This window comes from Martes martes (assembly GCF_963455335.1).
Source record: "Martes martes genome assembly, chromosome: 13".
Taxonomy (NCBI): domain Eukaryota; kingdom Metazoa; phylum Chordata; class Mammalia; order Carnivora; family Mustelidae; genus Martes; species Martes martes.
The window spans coordinates 48,767,307-48,785,641 of NC_137901.1; the positions used below are offsets into that span (position 1 = coordinate 48,767,307).

The 18,335-nt window shown below is 35.2% G+C and overlaps 1 protein-coding gene and 1 long non-coding RNA gene across 3 annotated transcripts in view; one reads left to right on the forward strand and one right to left on the reverse strand.

Annotated features, from left to right (window-relative positions):
* Positions 1 to 18,335, reverse strand: part of MIB1 (MIB E3 ubiquitin protein ligase 1) — a gene marked incomplete at its 5' end in the record, with an annotated part of 124,463 nt that overhangs the window by 30,505 nt on the left and 75,623 nt on the right. Inside the window, one exon of the mRNA XM_080822247.1 lies at positions 17,287 to 17,438. Within this exon, the coding sequence (XP_080678373.1) occupies positions 17,287 to 17,438 (152 nt within the window). The remainder of the gene's footprint in view (positions 1 to 17,286; positions 17,439 to 18,335) is intronic.
* Positions 3,166 to 9,097, forward strand: LOC308354667. 2 transcript variants are annotated; one of them, XR_013967889.1, is made up of 3 exons: positions 3,166 to 3,455; positions 3,986 to 4,161; positions 5,308 to 9,097. It is a non-coding gene; the product is annotated as an uncharacterized lncRNA (long non-coding RNA). The 2 variants fall into 2 exon arrangements; XR_013967890.1 differs by having other exon boundaries at positions 3,166 to 3,595; positions 5,308 to 9,094.

The window sequence follows — 18,335 nt, forward strand, 5'->3', positions numbered from 1 at the left end:
TAATTAGTCCCACTTACGTGGGGTGGGCAATCTGAGGAGCCCACAATCCAACCAGGCATGCCAGCTGTCCCCTGCAGCGCTGCTGTTCCCGAAGAGGAGACTTCTGCTGCAAGCACCCAAGGCCACAGGTTTGCTGGGACCAGGGTGTTACCAGCTAAGCATATTAATAATTTTATTGCATCCACAGGCTCTCACCTGTGGAGCACAGTATATGAGATTTGGAGGTATTTTCCCTAATACCCAAATACTCTTCTTTCGTTCTCAGTCTGGTTATTTTCCAAGAGGTTAAGGACAGGGAGGGTTGAAACATAAGATCTTACTACCAGTTAAGCAGGCATTTGTGAAGAGTGCCAAAGAAGCATTAAGTTCCGGAACAACTAACAGTGGTGCCTAGTATAATCCCTGGCACATGGTAATACTCAAAACGTTTGCTGAATGATGAACAAATGAGTTCTAAGAAGTAGAGGGACAAGCAGCTGTCTACATTGGTATGTAGCAATCAAACAGCATTAGGTCCATTTTTAGGGCCTGCCATGCTTTATAATCTTTCTTCAGAGACAGGCAACGTTTTTCTAAACAAACCCAAGTAGCTAAACTGTGGAGTCCTACATATTAATGTAAAAAAAAACAATAGAAAAGCACTATAGCACACACTAGGTGTTCACTAAATGCTTGCTAAGTTAATGAACAATCCCTCAAATAATAAAGCTAATAAAGTCTGTTAGTCCAGAATTCATAAAGGAAACTACTAAGAAAGCTGATCGATCCCAAGCAGAAGTTCTTTAGTGCCTGCTAAAAGTAGATCAGTATGTGATATTCTAAACATATTTTTCCCACCTCCACCTGAATGGATGCAGACAAGAAGCCTAGAAAGATAAATACCCAGATGCTATCCATGGTAATCACTTTAATAATAAATGAATATAGCTGGGTTTTATTTCCTTTCATTTACTTACAGCTAGTGAACACACATTAGTTAGATGTTTTTAAATTTGGGGGGAGGGGCTTTTATTTCTGCCCACCCCAAACTCTTTTTTGACAGATACCACAATTAAAAGGTTCATTAATTTAGCCTAATTTCATGAAGTAGGAATTTGGTAATATAGAACTTAGCTCAAAATGAGAAAGAGATATGCAACAATTCAGGCTGCAGAAAAGATGTACAGCTGAATACTCAAGAATTCTTTAAAGACAACCAGAATTATCTCTTAAATGACCTGTCAGTTCTTAATTCTCCTTCCATGTATAAGCCAGGGCCCCGTTTTACTTATCCTTATGTCACTTTTGTATGCCTAGTAAAAGGAGCTCAAAGTTTTGTTGAATGGAACAAAAGAAGATACAATCAAATGAACAAACATTTTCTGAATATAATGGAGGCAAGGAGATTACCAACCTGTTAAATTTTTGGTATACTCGCAAGTCCTCAAGAGTAGTAATTCCCTAACTGGTTTCATTATTACAGACCAGAGTAGGAGTATGGTGTGGCGGTAAGGAGCTCAAAGTCTAAGCCAAACTAGCTGGGTCCAAATTCTGACATTGGCCAGGGGAATGGCTGGTGACTTGAGCAGGTTACTTAACTTCTATGCCTTGGTTTCCTCATCTATAAAATGTGAGAAGAATCACAGATTCCATCTCAAAGACGTTGTTATGAAAATTTAAAAGGGTTTAGAAGAGTACCCAGTACTTCACGTTTGCTTTAAAAACAAAAACAGTAACAACCACCACAACAAAGAAAACCTTTCACTGCTACAAAATGGTTAGAAAAAAATGAGGCGATTTAGAAACCTGAAAATTAACCTATCTTAAACTGAAACATGTGTCATCTTCTCACAGTATGTGTAAAAAGTATTCCAATATCTAGGAAAGCTGGCTCTTCAAAACTGTCAAATATCTACAGAAGCACTTTTTATGTCACTGCTTTAAAACAGCCATCCAAAATAATTCACCTGCTATGGTACTAAACGTTAAAGACAAAAAGAATGTCAAGGACAAAACTTCCCTTGCAGGAGAATGAGCTTAAAAAACTGATAATAGTTTTTCTTAATTCTGAATTGAATCAATACTTTACAGAACACTGTATCTGAATTAAGAACAAGGTATAGGTTTGGTTTAGGGAAGAACAAAGTTTCTCTTGGGCATTTTTAGGTCTGTAAAATCTTAAAACTGTATATCCACAACTACGTTAGATTTGATGTTATAATATTCTTTTCTCCTTGGTTAAAAAAATAAATTTCAACATTATAATATATTATGAATATGCTACTAAAATTTAGAGCAAAAGTATTTTTGCTCTGAAGCATATACTATTATGTGGCAACATTACAGATTAGGTTAATGACTGTTTCATAGTCTCTGGTAAACTAGAAATGTTATAGATTAGGTTAATGACTAATTCATAGTATCTGGTAAAGCAGAAATAATCATGCCTAAATGACATTTCATAAAATTTAAAAGAAGGAAAAAAATACTTTACATTTGAAAATGGAATAGAATAAAAATGAATTTTAGTAGTTCTGTGCATAAATACAGTTTCAACATAAAAGTACACAATTACTCAATACCATTCTAGACCCTGTTTCTCATCTAAGCACTACAAAAAGTTAACCGAAACTGACACTGAATTACGGTTTAAGTAGCATTTTTCCAAGATTTCACATTTACACACTACTCTTTTCTCCCTTACTGATCTCTCTCCATCTTTAGTATATAGGTTTTACTTACCATTTCTACATATTTTCCACTAAAATATTATTCCTTAAATTTAAAAAATATGTGTAGTAATAACTAGCTCTAAAGGTAACCCTGCAAAATCTCTTCAAGCCTTTAGTTACGTAAAGTATCATCATCCATAATATATTTTACCAACAAAAAAGTTAGGTTATGAAATATATTTTGGCAGCAGAGGGATTTTACTTATTCCAGGTCTGTCTCAAAACTGTCTTGCAACTAGCCAGGGTAATATTTTTCTCCTTCCTTTTTTTCTCTGCAGTGCTTCTAAGTATAGTGACAGCCACATCAGGCTTTCCTAGTCTCAGCGCAAGCTCAGTGAAAATCTGGGAAATGTAAGTGGAAACATGAGAGACCGCTTTATTTGGCAGTGCTAAAAAAAAAAAAAAAAAAAAAAAAAAAAGGGCAGAACAAATGGCAAAGCAGTGTTTGGACCGCAGGATGAACAATCAATAGGCAGAAAGCAAGATAGAGGCTTCCTCAGCTTTTGGATCGACAATCGACAGCTGAGAGACTATTTTTTGCTATGGTTGACTAAATATGGTCAGGGAAGAGAGAGGCACAAGAGAGCCTGTTTGCCTGGGAGTGCATGTTTCAAATGCTTAGCTGCCTATAAAGCTGTAACAGTTTAGCCCGTGGCCACTGAGAGAAGAATATAAGTTAACCTCTGTAGTGACCATGTGGAAGTCCTGACCTTGCCTGCAGACTTGACCTCTGGATATGACAAGGTGGCTTCACTGCAGATCTACCAATTAATTCTGGAAACTAAAAACCAAAACCAAACAAACAAAAAACCCAAAAAAACAACTTCACAGCAAGAAAGATACAGAATATTTCCTGAGAAGTCAGAAGAACCTAATGTATTCTGGTGGGCAGAGGAAAATAGGGTGAATGCTTAGTTACTTGGGGGGAGTGAGGCGTGTTTTGTTTTTTGGCTTTTTGTCTTTTTTAGGTTATAAAATTAACTTTCCTGCAACTTTCTCCCCTCTTCTGAAGCATTTCATCTGAAAATAAGCTAAGGCTCCTTTTCTTGGCCATTATATCAACTCTCCTTCGTTGCTTAACTTTCTGTACAGCAGATACAAGGTACTCGTATCTGTGTAATACTGCTAATATGACCTTCCAAATCAAATGGCCAACTTTAATTCAATTTTGTTGTTTGGGTATTTTTTTTTAAGGTGAAGGAAAGAGAGAGGGAAAAGATGGCTTATTTGGGTTCTTTTGTTTGTTCATTTGTTTTTCAAATGTGTCTTAAAAGGTGAGGTTCTGTGTTCACTGATCCAGCCCCCTTGCTTCCCTCGGCTTATGAAAAGAAGTGCTGAATCAGCGAATAGAATGAAGGAACCATCAAGAGGAGATGGCTGCTGCTGCTGCGACTCTCTAGGTCATTATCTCTCTTCCTCCTGCAAATGCTGCATGGCACTAAGCTTACAGGTAACAGTACCACAAGGCCTGCACTTTTAAGGATGCTTATGACTGTCTGCATGCTTACCTATTATAGACTCGATACATGCTTCTATTGTTAAAGTCTATCTAGGCATTGCCTAATTTCACAGTTCAAACAGACAGCTTATGCAGCATAAAAAGGAATGTTCAAGTATCTTGGCGGATAATTCTTGATCTCAAAAATGTACAAATCCATTACTGTAACTGACATTACTAAAGATTTGGTCTTTGTTTCAGATTAAATAATGACTTTGCATCCTTAGTAAATCACAACCTGCTTTGAAAGTACGCAACCTTTTAAAAACTATTAACTGTCTATTTCAAGGTTTAGCCAACCAAGAGACTTGGCAGATCAAAAAATATTTCTTAATGCTAACTTTTAGTTGGTACAAAAATAAATCAGAATGTGCACAGTAAATCCCAATACTGCACGGCTGAAACTGCTGTACGCTGGGCCACTACTGCTACATTCTGATTTGCCCTCTAGGAGCTGTACCAACTTTTCATCACAGGCTGCAGAAATTCTACTTTCCCTGCCTTTTTGTTTTCTCCTTTCCCAAATATGAAAATTTCTTACAGTGTTCTTTTAAAGTAACCTTTTAATACCACAATAGTTAAAGGCAACTCACCAACTATAATGTCTTTTCAAGCTAAACGATTAAGCTCAAACCCCCGGTGTCACAGGCTAACACCTTTCAATTCTTTTCAGAAAGACTTTAGAAAAGTTGACTGTTCTGGTAGTTATCCTTTTATTTAAAAAATTAGAGAATCAAAAGAACCAAATTAACCAAAAGTAGATATTTATACATCTTTTCAAATGTGTATTCAACCCCCCCCCCCACAAAAGGCACCAAAATGCAAAATTCAGGTAAGTAACTAATAAAGACAAAAGACTGAGAAAGAAGTTTTCAAATAATCATGAGTTCCTTATCTGTGACCTTTAAAATAGTAACAAAAAGTCCATCTTTAAAAATTCAGTTCACTCACTCTAAAAAGATCTAGTTTTTCTCCTTGTTCTTTCAACTTCACAGTCAATATCAGAAGTAGTACTAATTGCTTAACTGGTTAAGTTTTCAATAAGACATCTAGTTTGTAAAAAGAATTTGCACTGAATTCATTACTATCTACTTGTAGGATCTAGAAGCAAACTACAAAATAACAAGAAATTCGCTCTGAAGACTATGAAGAAACACTAGACTGATTTTACCAATTTCTGAAGTACACTCTGTAAAGACTCCACTGATTCTATGAATCTCTTGCAAAAACAAAGACGAGGACAAAGTTCAACAGATAATTGGTTAGTGTTTAGAAGTACCTATGCCCACCAAGAACAAGGAGCCATAAATGGCACTAATGCCATGCTTCAGGTAAATCTGCTACGGTTTAGTCTTTGACAGTCTCTGCAAATGATCTACCATGACTCTGTATCAGTAAGCTGAAGGTTTCACTAACAAATGGGAAAATAAAACATTTCATGTTTTTACAGCTAACATCTTAGTAAAACCTACTCAGAGTACATACTTCTTTATGTACCCATATGAACATACAATGCTATGGAATGTAAAGAAGTATGTATTTTTGGTAGGCAATGAACTGCCAGGAGGGAACTACACTGCAGCTAAAAGAAGCCCTTGCTTCTTTCTATGTGAATGACCTTCATATGGTAAATTAACCTGGTATCAAAGAGATGACCTTTGGCAATACTAACACCATAACAATGTATCTACTACTTTTAGATGGAAACTAAATGTTGCAAAGATTTCTACTTTGTGAAGAAAACAAAGTTTAACTAAGGAGATTTAAAATTATCATGAAACTCCTTTTAAATCTTTTAAGTTTAAAATATGCTATGCTTTACATTTTTAAATTAAGTACTCACATGATTAAAATCTGGAAACAAATCAGTATTATAGAACAAAAGAGGGATAAACATGACCTATGTTCTATCTCCACAATATGATCTTAATTGAAGTATATATCACATTAGTAGGATCAACTGGATTGTTAAGAATAACAAGATATAACAAAAACTGACATCATTACATTTTAACAATTTTCTTGATACACTGATAAGTATATAGTCTACTAACAGAGGAATTTCTGAAGCAAGTTTTGTTGTTTCAAGCTTTTCTGAAAGCTACATAGTCATAATTGGAAAAGACTATCTTTTAAGTTAACACTCTATTCTCAAAAAAAAAAAAAGGTGGTGGTATTCTCAAATTAATCAGGTCTTTGCTTTAAATGCTGTCAGTATGTAGAATAAATTAAAACCTAAGATTTTTGCATGAAAAATGACAAAATTCTGGGCCATAATTGTAGGTTAACAGGGCACATTGGTAACAGATTGCCAAATATTTAAAAGAAATTTATTATCAATATTATCCTTGAATCTGCTTTCTCCAAAGGGGCACATAAAATGAAAATGCTATAGTCAAGTAACCAATTTACACAAACAGAATAATCATCTTTCACTGGTACTGTGCAACAGCAATTCAATATTTACAAACATGATAGGGTCCACTATTTGTGTTGGAGGTATCACAATATTTTTTTGTACTTTATACAAAACTTATTTTGTGTAATATAGACACATATTAACAAAATCATAAATAATAAAGCTGCTCTCAATACTTTAATAAGCAGTACCTGCTTCAAGCTACAACAGACTTGGAAAAAAAGAAATACTAATATTCATATATTCTAATCATTTCTTACTAAAAGTATTATTTCAACTGGAATATTCAGACATGTATAAAAAGCACAATGATATATGAAAATTTTTATGTGTCCCAAGTTGAACAGAAATGGCTGTGAGGTTAACTACAGTTATAACTGAAAATATGTATGTCAAAAGTACAGGTTCCCCTATAAAACTAGACAAAGTGTCTTACTATACTCATGATTTGTAACATTATAAAATTATAGAGCATTATAAAATTGTAGAACAATTTTATCCATTATTCTGTAGGCATGAAAGTTTTTAATAATTATTTTAAAACATCCTGGTGTCAAAGAGTCTTATTGCTCTAATATTAAGAGTACATAATCCTCAGAAAATAAAACGACAGCAACTGCTATTCATTTTAAAAAATAAGATTATATACTGGTTCTAGTGCTTACAAGTTTAACTGAACATATCTGAGTCTTTTCAATCATTCTAAAATGCCACATCCATCGCTTAGATCAGCTGTTCATTTTTAACTGAGTACATAGTAAACTCTGGGCATCTGCTGACACTGGTGTAACTCAAACATTTCAACTGTCTCTCTGACAGGGATAACAGATGCTGACATTATCAAATGCTGTACTATTTTTTTTCCATGGCCTCTCCTTGCCCCAATATGGCCAGTATATGAAACTGAACTGCCATCCAAAAGCACACTTGAGCAACTGGATCTGCTAAACAGCTCCCATATAACTAGTAAAAATAGAAGCCAGTTTTATTGCTATCTTCAGCACTTAAGTCCAGGCAATTTAACACCTGTTTCATTTCTATTAGAATAAATGGAAAGAACTGTAGTTACATTAGTTTCACCAGCAGCATGATACTTACCAATCAACAGATGCAGAATATACTTAATATGAGAACTGTTTGAATACTGCCTGAAATAGTGTCAGCCTTTTCCCAGTTTAGTTCAAAACAGTAACTGTTTCTTTATAGGTGAAGTGAGTGAGTTACTTACAAAAGTAAGTGAAAGCACTTACTTTATAGGCAAACCATAATCTCAAAGTTTTATTTTGCAAGTATATTTCAGAAGATATCTCTTCCCTGATACTGAAATGCAACACAAATCACATTATAACAAACACCTACTGTACTGACTTTTAAAGTATTACTCATATAGTAGATTTTAATACTCAAATTTATTGATTATAACTATGCACCGCAAGTGCATGTATTATTAAGCTGATAATGGAAGTAACTAGGCAATCTGTACCCAAAACGATGGAGAACTCACTCAGGGAAATAGACCTTGAAAAGGGTTAAATTACTAACCTATGATTAGTAACACTACATAAGCAAAAACAAAGAAAAAATCTGGCATGTATCGCAGTTCCTTTCAACACAAGTCCAAGCAATACACTGAACACACGTGTGATCTATTTATAAACCAAAGGGCAGAGGTACTTTCTTACGGCCGCTCATTTTCCTCCACCCCCTCCCTGTCAGCAACTTGCTACTACCCTCAAGTATAATACTAACTAAAGGAGCAGTGGTAGAAAGGTTACCAGTATTCTTCCCTAACCTATTAGCATACTTCTTTGGTTCACTGCCTAAAAGATAAATACAAAATACATCAAGGTCTGAAATACATCAAGGTCTGTTTGTTCCTTTAAATGCTGTTGGTTTTAAAAACAGGTTATTGTCTACACTTAAGAATTATGCAAAGCTGTACACTGGTAATTCCTTAATGCATCAACAAAATGTTAAAGGGTAAAGACTTCTGCTCCACTCAAGTAGGAAATAGTAGGAAAAGTGCCTTCAAAATAGAAAAGTTGACACATAATGACTGAAGTACTGATATGAAAATCTCTAACATTTGTTGAAAGTCCATAACCATAATTGTACAAATAAAAAGCATTTCAACTCTTTCGTATCCCAAACTAGCAGCACTGCAATGCTTTGCTAGAGCTGGTAAAATGGAACCAAATCGCCTCTTCAATGGATTTGGTCCCCTTCAACCAGCTGTAGCTATGCATTGATTACTACAGGACAGCCAACGTTTTTCATTTATGAATATCAATCACATGTCGACTAGTTTCAGCTTATTTAAGTTATTCAGATTGTGGTTTAAATCAAATAATTTGTTACTGTTAATTCTCCTTGGGAGAACCATAGTGGTTAACAATGTTTATAAAAAGTTTTATGAAAAATGTGTGGATGACTTATGAACTGCAAATAAAATAATTTTACTTATTTACCATCTTGGTGTTTTTTTTTAATCCTTCAGAAAAGAAATGGTAATAAAACGTAGCCTATATTGCATAATAAAAAAATACACTTCCTCCAAAGGAAGAAAATATTTGGGAAGGTCACCTAAAACCTACAGTATGGTTCCAAAGAATGGACATGCACATATTTTAAATTAAGGAAAAACATAACATTAAATAGAATACTCTAGAAATGTTGGGTCACTATTTTCCACAGGATTAGCATTTAATTTGACTGCTATTTACCTGAATATTGATAGATAAAGGTAAAAAAGAAAACGAATGATCCTGCAGAAACTGCAGAGACTGCAACAATATCTAGTTCTTCCAACCACAAAAGTTTTTAACCGTCTGAAAAGAAAGGAAATGGGAAGCATTCACAGCTTTTTACTATGTAGGTATTTCACCTCTCCATACTCAGTTGTAAAATGAAGATCTCTTCTAATAATAACATCCTATGACTCTCCTCACAATCCTCTCTGTCCTTCACAAAAAAATATAGACACGAGCCTCTCTCTCTCTCTCAGTGGAGGGAAAATGAAGGAAGAGGAAAAATGACAAGTTATCCAACATCCCTATATTCTTCTTACTGACTGCAATACAACTATAGGTAATATAACATTAGTAGTTTAAAAATCTACATGTTCACACAATTTTCAATAGACCACTCCTCTATTTCAAAGATAAGATCACCCCTTAAAAGGAAGTAGGCAAAGGAAAGTATATATATAAATAAATCTTATCTCTTCATTCAAATTATTAGGCCTTCCTGCTCATATTAATCACATTATAATTAGTCACATTAAATATATTTATGTATTACAAGGCACATCGTGTCTGAGAATGGATGTATGGCATACAAGAGAAAATGGACATACTATAAGTATAGTACCATTTAATACACTCTCAGCTATTTTTTTTTCTCAGCTATTTTTTATATGTAGCACTCAGCATGTTCAGAGTTTACAAGAAAAGAAAAACATTAAACACAAAGATATGGTCTGCATTACCAAATCTTCATATATTCAACATAGTCTTATTTACCAGGTCTTATTTCAGAATTTAAAACATTAAATAAAGGTATCATAACATTCTAGAGGGAAAATTATGAGTTGCTCACATATTTCGTAAGATTTAGTATGTGCCTTTGTGCAAATAAAAAGAGATAATTAAGAAATGACTGTGAAGTTATCTTAGCACTAACCTAAAAACAAAAGTGTGTCACATTATGTGGTCCATTCATATTTTATTGTTACTTTTCACACTCGATTTATATTAAAGAAAGATTTGTAAGTAACACTATATAAGGTAACTTCATAATACTGTTAACAGAACCTCCAAAATATCTATCTGGTATCAGTACTTTCAAAATACTTAGCTGGTTTTTGGCTAGCTCTGCAGAGAATACTGCTAATTTATTTTCATGCCTGTGAAAATCTAAAACATTAAGAGCTAAAAATGCAACATCCTCATTAGAAAGTACCTAAGTAATGTGCTAATTAATGTTACTCCAAAGAAATTTGGTTTTCATTTTCAACAACAGAAATGCTTCCTGCTCTTGATTTAAATCTGAAATTTCACCTGTATGCAAAAAAAAAAGTAATATGGCTAACCTCTAGGGAAAATAATCTCTAAATATCAAAAATAAGGAAAAGCATGGTTCTTGGTTAAGATTCCTGAAATACAAAAAACTATATTAAGTCATATTGTAACTGCTATTCTAAAATGCTCCAAATTGTATAAAGCATGATACCAAAATATTCAGTGTCTCAGAATGAAAGCTTATATTGTCTCCCACAATTCTGAAAGGAAAGAAATCGCTTTATAATTCTTTCTCTCTTGATGTCTTTATTTCAGTTATTGTTATACCACAAGGAAACATCAAGATCAGCTTTGAAATCCAGAATCTACATTGATCTGAAGTTTTGAAATCTATACTTCAAAGTATATTCTTCAAAAATACTGGACATCCAACGTATTTTTGATAACCAGGGATATTATATTTTCTTTTTAAAAAGCACAGTCGAGGGGTGCCTGGGTGGCTCAGTGGGTTAAAGCCTCTGCCTTCGGCTCAGGTCCTGGGATCGAGCCCCGCATCGGGCTCTCTGCTCAGCAGGGAGCCTGCTTCCTCCTCTCTCTCTGCCTGCCTCTCTGCCTACTTGTGATCTCTGTCTGTCAAATAAATGAATAAAATCTTTAAAAAAAATAAAAATTAAAAAATAAATAAATAAAAAGCACAGTCGGGACACCTGGGTGGCTCAGTCAGTTAAGTACCTACTACCTTCAGCTCAGGTCATGATCCCAGGAACCTGGGATCGAGCCCCAGATTGGGCTCCCTGCTCAGCGGGGGTCTACTTCTCCCTCTCCTCCCTGCTCATGCTCTCTCTCACTATCTCTGTCTCTCTCAAATAAATAAAATCTTTACAAATAAATAAATAGCACAATCAATAACTCTACTGTTAACAACTTATTACTGAAAAATTATTACTACTTACTAACAGCAAAGCTAAGGAATAGAATGTTACTTTAATCTCACATATATACACATGCACATATAAACTTCGGAAACTTTTCCATATTGCTAACCATAATAAACTGAAATAATTTTAAGTAAACATCTGTGCTGGTATTAAGTTACATTTGCAGTGATGTAAGTGATTTGCTATAGAAATAATATATATGTATTCTAGGGCGCCTGGGTGGCTCAGTAGGTTAAGCCTCTGCCTTCGGCTCAGGTCATGATCTGAGAGTCCTGGGATCGAGCCCCGCATCAGGCTCTCTGCTCAGCAGGGAGCCTGCTTCCTCCTCTCTCTCTCTCTGCCTGCCTCTCTGCCTACTTGTGATCTCTGTCAAAAAATAAATAAAATCCTTAAAAAAAAAAAAGAAAGAAATAATATATATGTATTCTAATAAAAGAAAAATCTCAAAATTAGCTAAGAATAGTATTAACTGAAGTATCATCAACTGCAATTAATATTGACTACAAATGAAATTCAACAATTAAGCCAAGTATACTGAAGAAGTATAATCTAGTTTAAAACAAAGATCACAAAGAACAAATTAAAACGTTATAATTCAAGGTAACAGATTCATTAAGTTATATAAATTATAAAATGCTTATAAGAAAGGGAAAAATTTGGCCCATATTAATCTTATCTAATATTTTATTCAAAAATACTAATTTCATCAGCCTCTGGAAATAATAAATGAACTATATCTGGTTTTCTCAAATAAGGGCTGAGGCCAAAGACTTTTAAAAAAAATTCTGTGGGGCGCCTGGGTGGCTCAGTGGGTTAAGCCTCTGTCTTTGGCTCAGGTCGTGATCTCAGGGTCCTGGAATCGAGCCCCACATCAGGCTCTCTGCTCAGCAGGGAGCCGGTTTCCCCTCTCTCTGCCTGCATATTACGTAATCTCTCTCTCTGTCTCTCTGTCAAATAAATAAAATCTTTTTTTTTTAAGATTTTATTTATTTATCTGACAGAGATCACAAGCAGGCAGAGAGGCAGGCAAGGGGAGCGGGGGGAAGCAGGCCCCTTGTTGAGTAGAAAACCTAAAGTGGGGCCAGATCCCAAGACCCCAGGATCACGACCCAAGCCAAAGGCAGAGGCTTTAACTCACTGAGCCACCCTGGCGCCCCAATAAAATCTTAAAAAAAAAAAAATTCTGAGTACACCAAAAATTATTGCTTCTGCCTTTTGACATCACTGATCAGTACAAGGAAAGAAAAGTGTATTTTAAGAATAAAAAACTTGATATGAAAAAAAAGAACTGAAAACAACCTCAATTTGCAATTTCCACTGATAATATAAGTTCAACTGATGTATATCTTCTGATATTCTTTAGTGTCCAATTAAAATCCTATTCTTATCTGGCAATCTATAGACACAATTGCATGAAACGTCTTAGGGAAATAGGAATAAAAAACAATCACGTAGCTTTAACAAAAGCACTTTGCTGCAGAAAGAAAATGGCTTTTTTCTCTTTTTTTAAATGTCACCTGACACTAGTTATTTGATTGGAGGAATCACCCTTATAAACTTCAGGGGAATTCTCAAGATATATGCAAGAATTGAAGAAATACAAGTAGTATACTCCTTCTCCTTGTAAAGGCTTATTACCATTAGTAAATACACTACCCCCACTCCCAGTAAAGTGAGACAATCCAAAATATTTAAAGGGGATTCATGTCCTAAACATTTCAATTTTCAGTTTATCTTAAACTTTATGATTTAATATAATAAGCTAAATTCCCTCAATAAAATCTCTTTTTTTAAAAAAGATCTCATTTATTTATTTGAGAAGGGAGGGCATGTGTGGGCATGAGTAGGTGGAGGAACAAAGGAAGAGAGGGAAGCAAACTCTCTGTTGAGCAGGGAGCCTGACCTGGAGCTCAATCCCAGGACCCTGGGATCATGACCTGAGCTGAAGGCAGATGCTTAACTGACTGAGCCACCCAGGTGCCCCAATAAACTCTCTTGACCATTCTAATCTGAAATAATTATTGTTCAAACTCCTAGCAGTTTCTCTACAGAATCTGTAATCACATAACATCCTGTGATATCTAGCATTGTCCTGACTATGAAATTAAGACTAACATCTATTAAGTCCCTATCACAGTCAAGGCATTGTGGGAGATACAGAGATGAAAAGGAGTGCCCACAATTTTAACAGGAAGAAACAAAGAAATACCACACAAACATAAAGTGCAATAAAATAAGAAGAAAGAACACATCAGTACAGGGCAAAAAGAAAATAATTTCAATGTTGAGATCTAGGAGCTCTGAAGGAAAGATGGTTAAGGGGGCGCCTGGGTGGCTCAGTCCTTAAGCGGCTGCCTTCCGCTCAGGTCATGATCCCAGGGTCCTGGGACAGAGACCAGCATCAGGCTCCCTGCTTGGTGGGAAGCCTGCTTCTTCCTCTCCCACCCCCCTGCTTGTGTTCCCTCTCTCTCTATGTCTCTGTCAAATAAATAAATAAAATCTTTAAAAAAAGAAAAGAAAGATGATTAAGATCAAGAAGGGAAGGGGATAAGGATATCCTGACTAAAGAAAATGCTTAAATAAATGAAGAAAGTAGACAAAGTATTTTAGAAAAGGGGAACAGCATAATGTAACTGAAGGGGGTAAGGTAAAAAGAGGGATTTTAATTACTGGGAGATAAAGTCAGAAAGTCTTAAGAGAGACCACAAATGGCTATGAAGGCCAAGTTCAAGGTGTGCAAATTTTATTCTATGTACAATAGGAAGCAACTGAAGATTTGGGAACAGGGAGAGGCACAATTATATCTATGCCTTTAGAATGGTAAGTTGGTATTGTATGAATGTTAAATCAGAAATAAGACTGAAATCAGAGAGAAAATTAGAAAGTTACTATAATAGTTTAAGTAAAAGTGGTGAGTACTTAATTAAATCAGCAACAATGGGAATAGGAAGAATGGAACAGATTGGAAAAGACTAGTAGAATAAATGGAATTTGAGAACTAACTGGAAGTTGAGAATTAGTGAGAGAGTAGTCAAAGATAACACTAAACAAAGAGGCAGCAAGGGGACTGTTGGATGTATTAGCACATTCTTAGTTAAATCATTCACTGTCCATGTGTTTCAGTCTTGAAACCACAATACAGAAAAAGTACTGTAAGGTAGTTAAGAGTGATTTTTCTTTTCTTCCTTTTTCTTTTTTTTAAAGTAGGCTCCATGCGGAGAAAGGGGAACCCTCTTACACTATTGGTGGGAACGCAAGCTGGTGCAGCCCCTCTGGAAAACAGTATGGAGGTCCCTCAAAAAGTTGAAAATATAACTACCCTATGACCCAGCAATTGCACTACTGGGTATTTACCCCAAAGATACAAACATAGTGATCCAAAGGGGCATGTGCACCCCAATGTTTATAGGAACAATGTCCACAATAGCCTAACTATGGAAAGACCCCAGATGCCCATCGACAGATGAATGGATATAGACGTGGTATGTGTGTGTGTGTGTGTGTGTGTGTGTGTGTGTGTGTGTACATACATATATATATATATGAATGAATATTAATCAGCCATCAAAAAAATTAAATCTTGCCATTTGTAATGACATGGTTGGGACTAGAGGGTATTATGATAAGTGAAATAAGTCAATGAGAGATAGACAATTACCATATGATCTCACTCATATGTGGAATTTTAAGAAACAAAACAGAGGATCATAGGGGAAGAGAGGAAAAAATAAAACAAGATGAAATCAGAGAGGGAGACAAACCATATGAGACTCTTAATCACAGGAAACTGAGGGTTGCTGGAGAGGACGGGAGTGGGGGATGGGGTAACTGGGTGATAGACATTAAGGAAAGCAAGTGATGTAATGAGCACGGGGTAATAGAGAAGACTGATGAATCCCTAACCTCTATTTCTGAAACCAATAATACACTATATGTTAATCAACTGAATTTAAGTTAAAAATTTTTTTTTTTTAAATAAAGCAGGCTCCATGCCCAGCATGTAGTCCAACCACAGGGCTTGAACTCACAACCCTGAGATCAAGACCTGAGCCAAGATCAAGAGTTGGACACTTAACTAAGCCATCCAGGCACCCCTGAGAGGTATTAAGTCAGATCATTGCTCACTTCTAGCTGCTCATAGTCAGCTATGTGGTCTTAAACATAAATTCCTCTTTATGAGCTTCATATTCCTCATCTAGTAAAAGAGGATATTAACACCTACCTCAAAGAGCTGTTGAAAGGATTAAAGGAGATAGTGCATGTAAACCTTTTAGCAGAGGCCTGGCCTGTGGTAAATGCTGTCATCATCATCTTCTATTTGAAAGGCAGGGAACATATAATACTATTTTGTCTCCTTCACAATGCCAAAGTATGAAGTGTTCATACATTTGTCATTTGAAAAACAAATCAAAATATAATCTAAAATATGGTCATTTATTTCCTCCCACATTATATGCCCATCATTAGGAGCATCAATAAGCAATAGCAGTAAAATCCTTTTGTTCTCTGTGCTCACCCTCTAGTGGTGATCCTAAGAAGCTAAAAAAAATAGCAAAAACTAGAAGGATACATGATATAAAAATGCAGTATGGAACCAGAGGACAAAAATTCATGGGAATGTAATATAGTTAGTTAATACTGCACTGCGTATTTCCAAGTTGCTAAGAGAGTAAATATTAAAAGTTCTTCTCAGAAGAAAAAATATTTGTAATCACATGGGGTGAAGGATGTTAACCAGACCTACCATGGAAATCATTTCATAATATATTCATATATCAAATCATTATATTGTGCAACTGAAACTGAAACAATATTATATGTCAATTTTGCCTCAATTTTAAAAAAAGAATTCAGGATAGATAAAACTGTCAAAATAAACTTCAAAGTGAACAGCTAGCTCCCTCAGGCAAGATATGAAGGCTTAATTCAACTATAAACAGAAGACATCTAATGCAGTTTTCTAAAATGCCTCTCAAGTTAAGTTGTTCCCAAAAATTCATTCACAGCAAGCTCTACATTAAGCAAAAACTAAGTATTTTCCTGTTCTGTGAGACTCTGCTCATCCTTATGAATTCTGTGATTTCCCAGAAGTTTTTCTCAAACTACAACCAGCAAATCCTTTTTCTAGTAGACTGCCTATCACCACTGTTAACAATGGCTGGGGAATATCTACACTAGAAGCTTATACAATTAGATTATTAATAAGGAATTAGGTACTTAAGAGTTATTCAGCCACAAATGAAAAAAATAATCATGCAAATGGGGTGCATGGGGGCCCAGTCAATTAAGCATCTGACTCCTGATCTTAGCTCAGGTCTTGATCTCAGGGTCTTAAGTTCAAGCCCCATGTTGGGCCACATGCTGGGCATGGAGCCTACTTAAAAAAAAAAAACAAACAAACAAAAAAAAAAAAAACAAATGGATAACATGAGATTAGAGGACACTGAGAATGATCTTAAAGAAACAAATCTCAAAATGGAGATATAAGCAATATTCTTGATAACTTATATCCATATTTAATAAATATAATAGTCATTTCATAATATTTGTATTAGTTTAACAATAAAAAAATTTCCACAGTAAAATGATTTATAATTTACTAAAATAAGCCATTACTTCCTCATCAGTATCAGAAAAAGAGAACCAGCACTAGGAAAATATTTTTAAACTGCATATAAAATAGTAAAGGTGAGATCTTTACCTGGGATTTCCTCTTAGTGCCGCATGGTGTAGAGCATTAAATCCATTATTGTTTGTAATGGTAACATCTGCTCCAGCTTCTAGAAGAACTGCCAAAATGTCATCACGTTTCTTACTTATTGCATCATGAAGAGGGGTATCACCTTCAGAATCCTTTTTTTTAATTTAGAGAGACTTTCATTAGTTCTTGAACAAACATCACATGTAATATTGATATGTACACTGAACTACTAAACAGAAGCCATATCTCGTAACCTTCAATAAAACATTCTGCATTAAATTTTAGGATGTAGGCAAGAAACATTAGCCTCATTATATTATATTAAACTCATCCTCAATCTAGAAGGGGAACAATGAACATGTTGTAGTCTACCAAGGAAAAAGAAAAGTAAAATTTAAAAGTATCCTCAAATATGATTCAGGTAATTACAAAAATTAATGAGGTAAAAAGCTACCCCCAAATTTCATTGGTTTAAAATGGCCTACTATACCATATTCCTACCAGTAATCATTATGCCCTAAAATTTCAAAACAAACCTACACCAGTCTTGGGGCCCTAGAGCAATGAATTAAAAGTCAATAGTTCTAAACCTTGGCTGCACATTTAGAATCTGTAGGGGAGCTCTTAAAAAGATACCCAGGCACAGGGTGCTGGGTGGCACAGTCAGTTAAGCCTCCAGCTCTTGGTTTCAGCTCAGGTCATGATCTCAAGGTTGTGAGATTGAGCCCCGTGTCAGGCTCCATGCGTGACATAGAGTCTGCTTGAGATTCTCTCTCCCTTTCCCTCTGTCCCTCCTGCTCATGCATGAACGAGCATTCTCTCTCTAAAATAAATAAATACGTCATTAAAAAAAAAAAATACTTAGGCTCTTCTCTAGGACAACTAAACCAGAAGCTCGAGGAGTAAGACCCAGGCATTAGTAGTTTCTCAGAGTCTGCCAACTGAATATATTATGTAGTCATGGGTGAAAATATTAAGCTAAATGTTTTCAAGGGGCAGAAAAGTGGCTAATTAGTCAAAATAGAAAAAATGTAAAAGAAAATACAGCA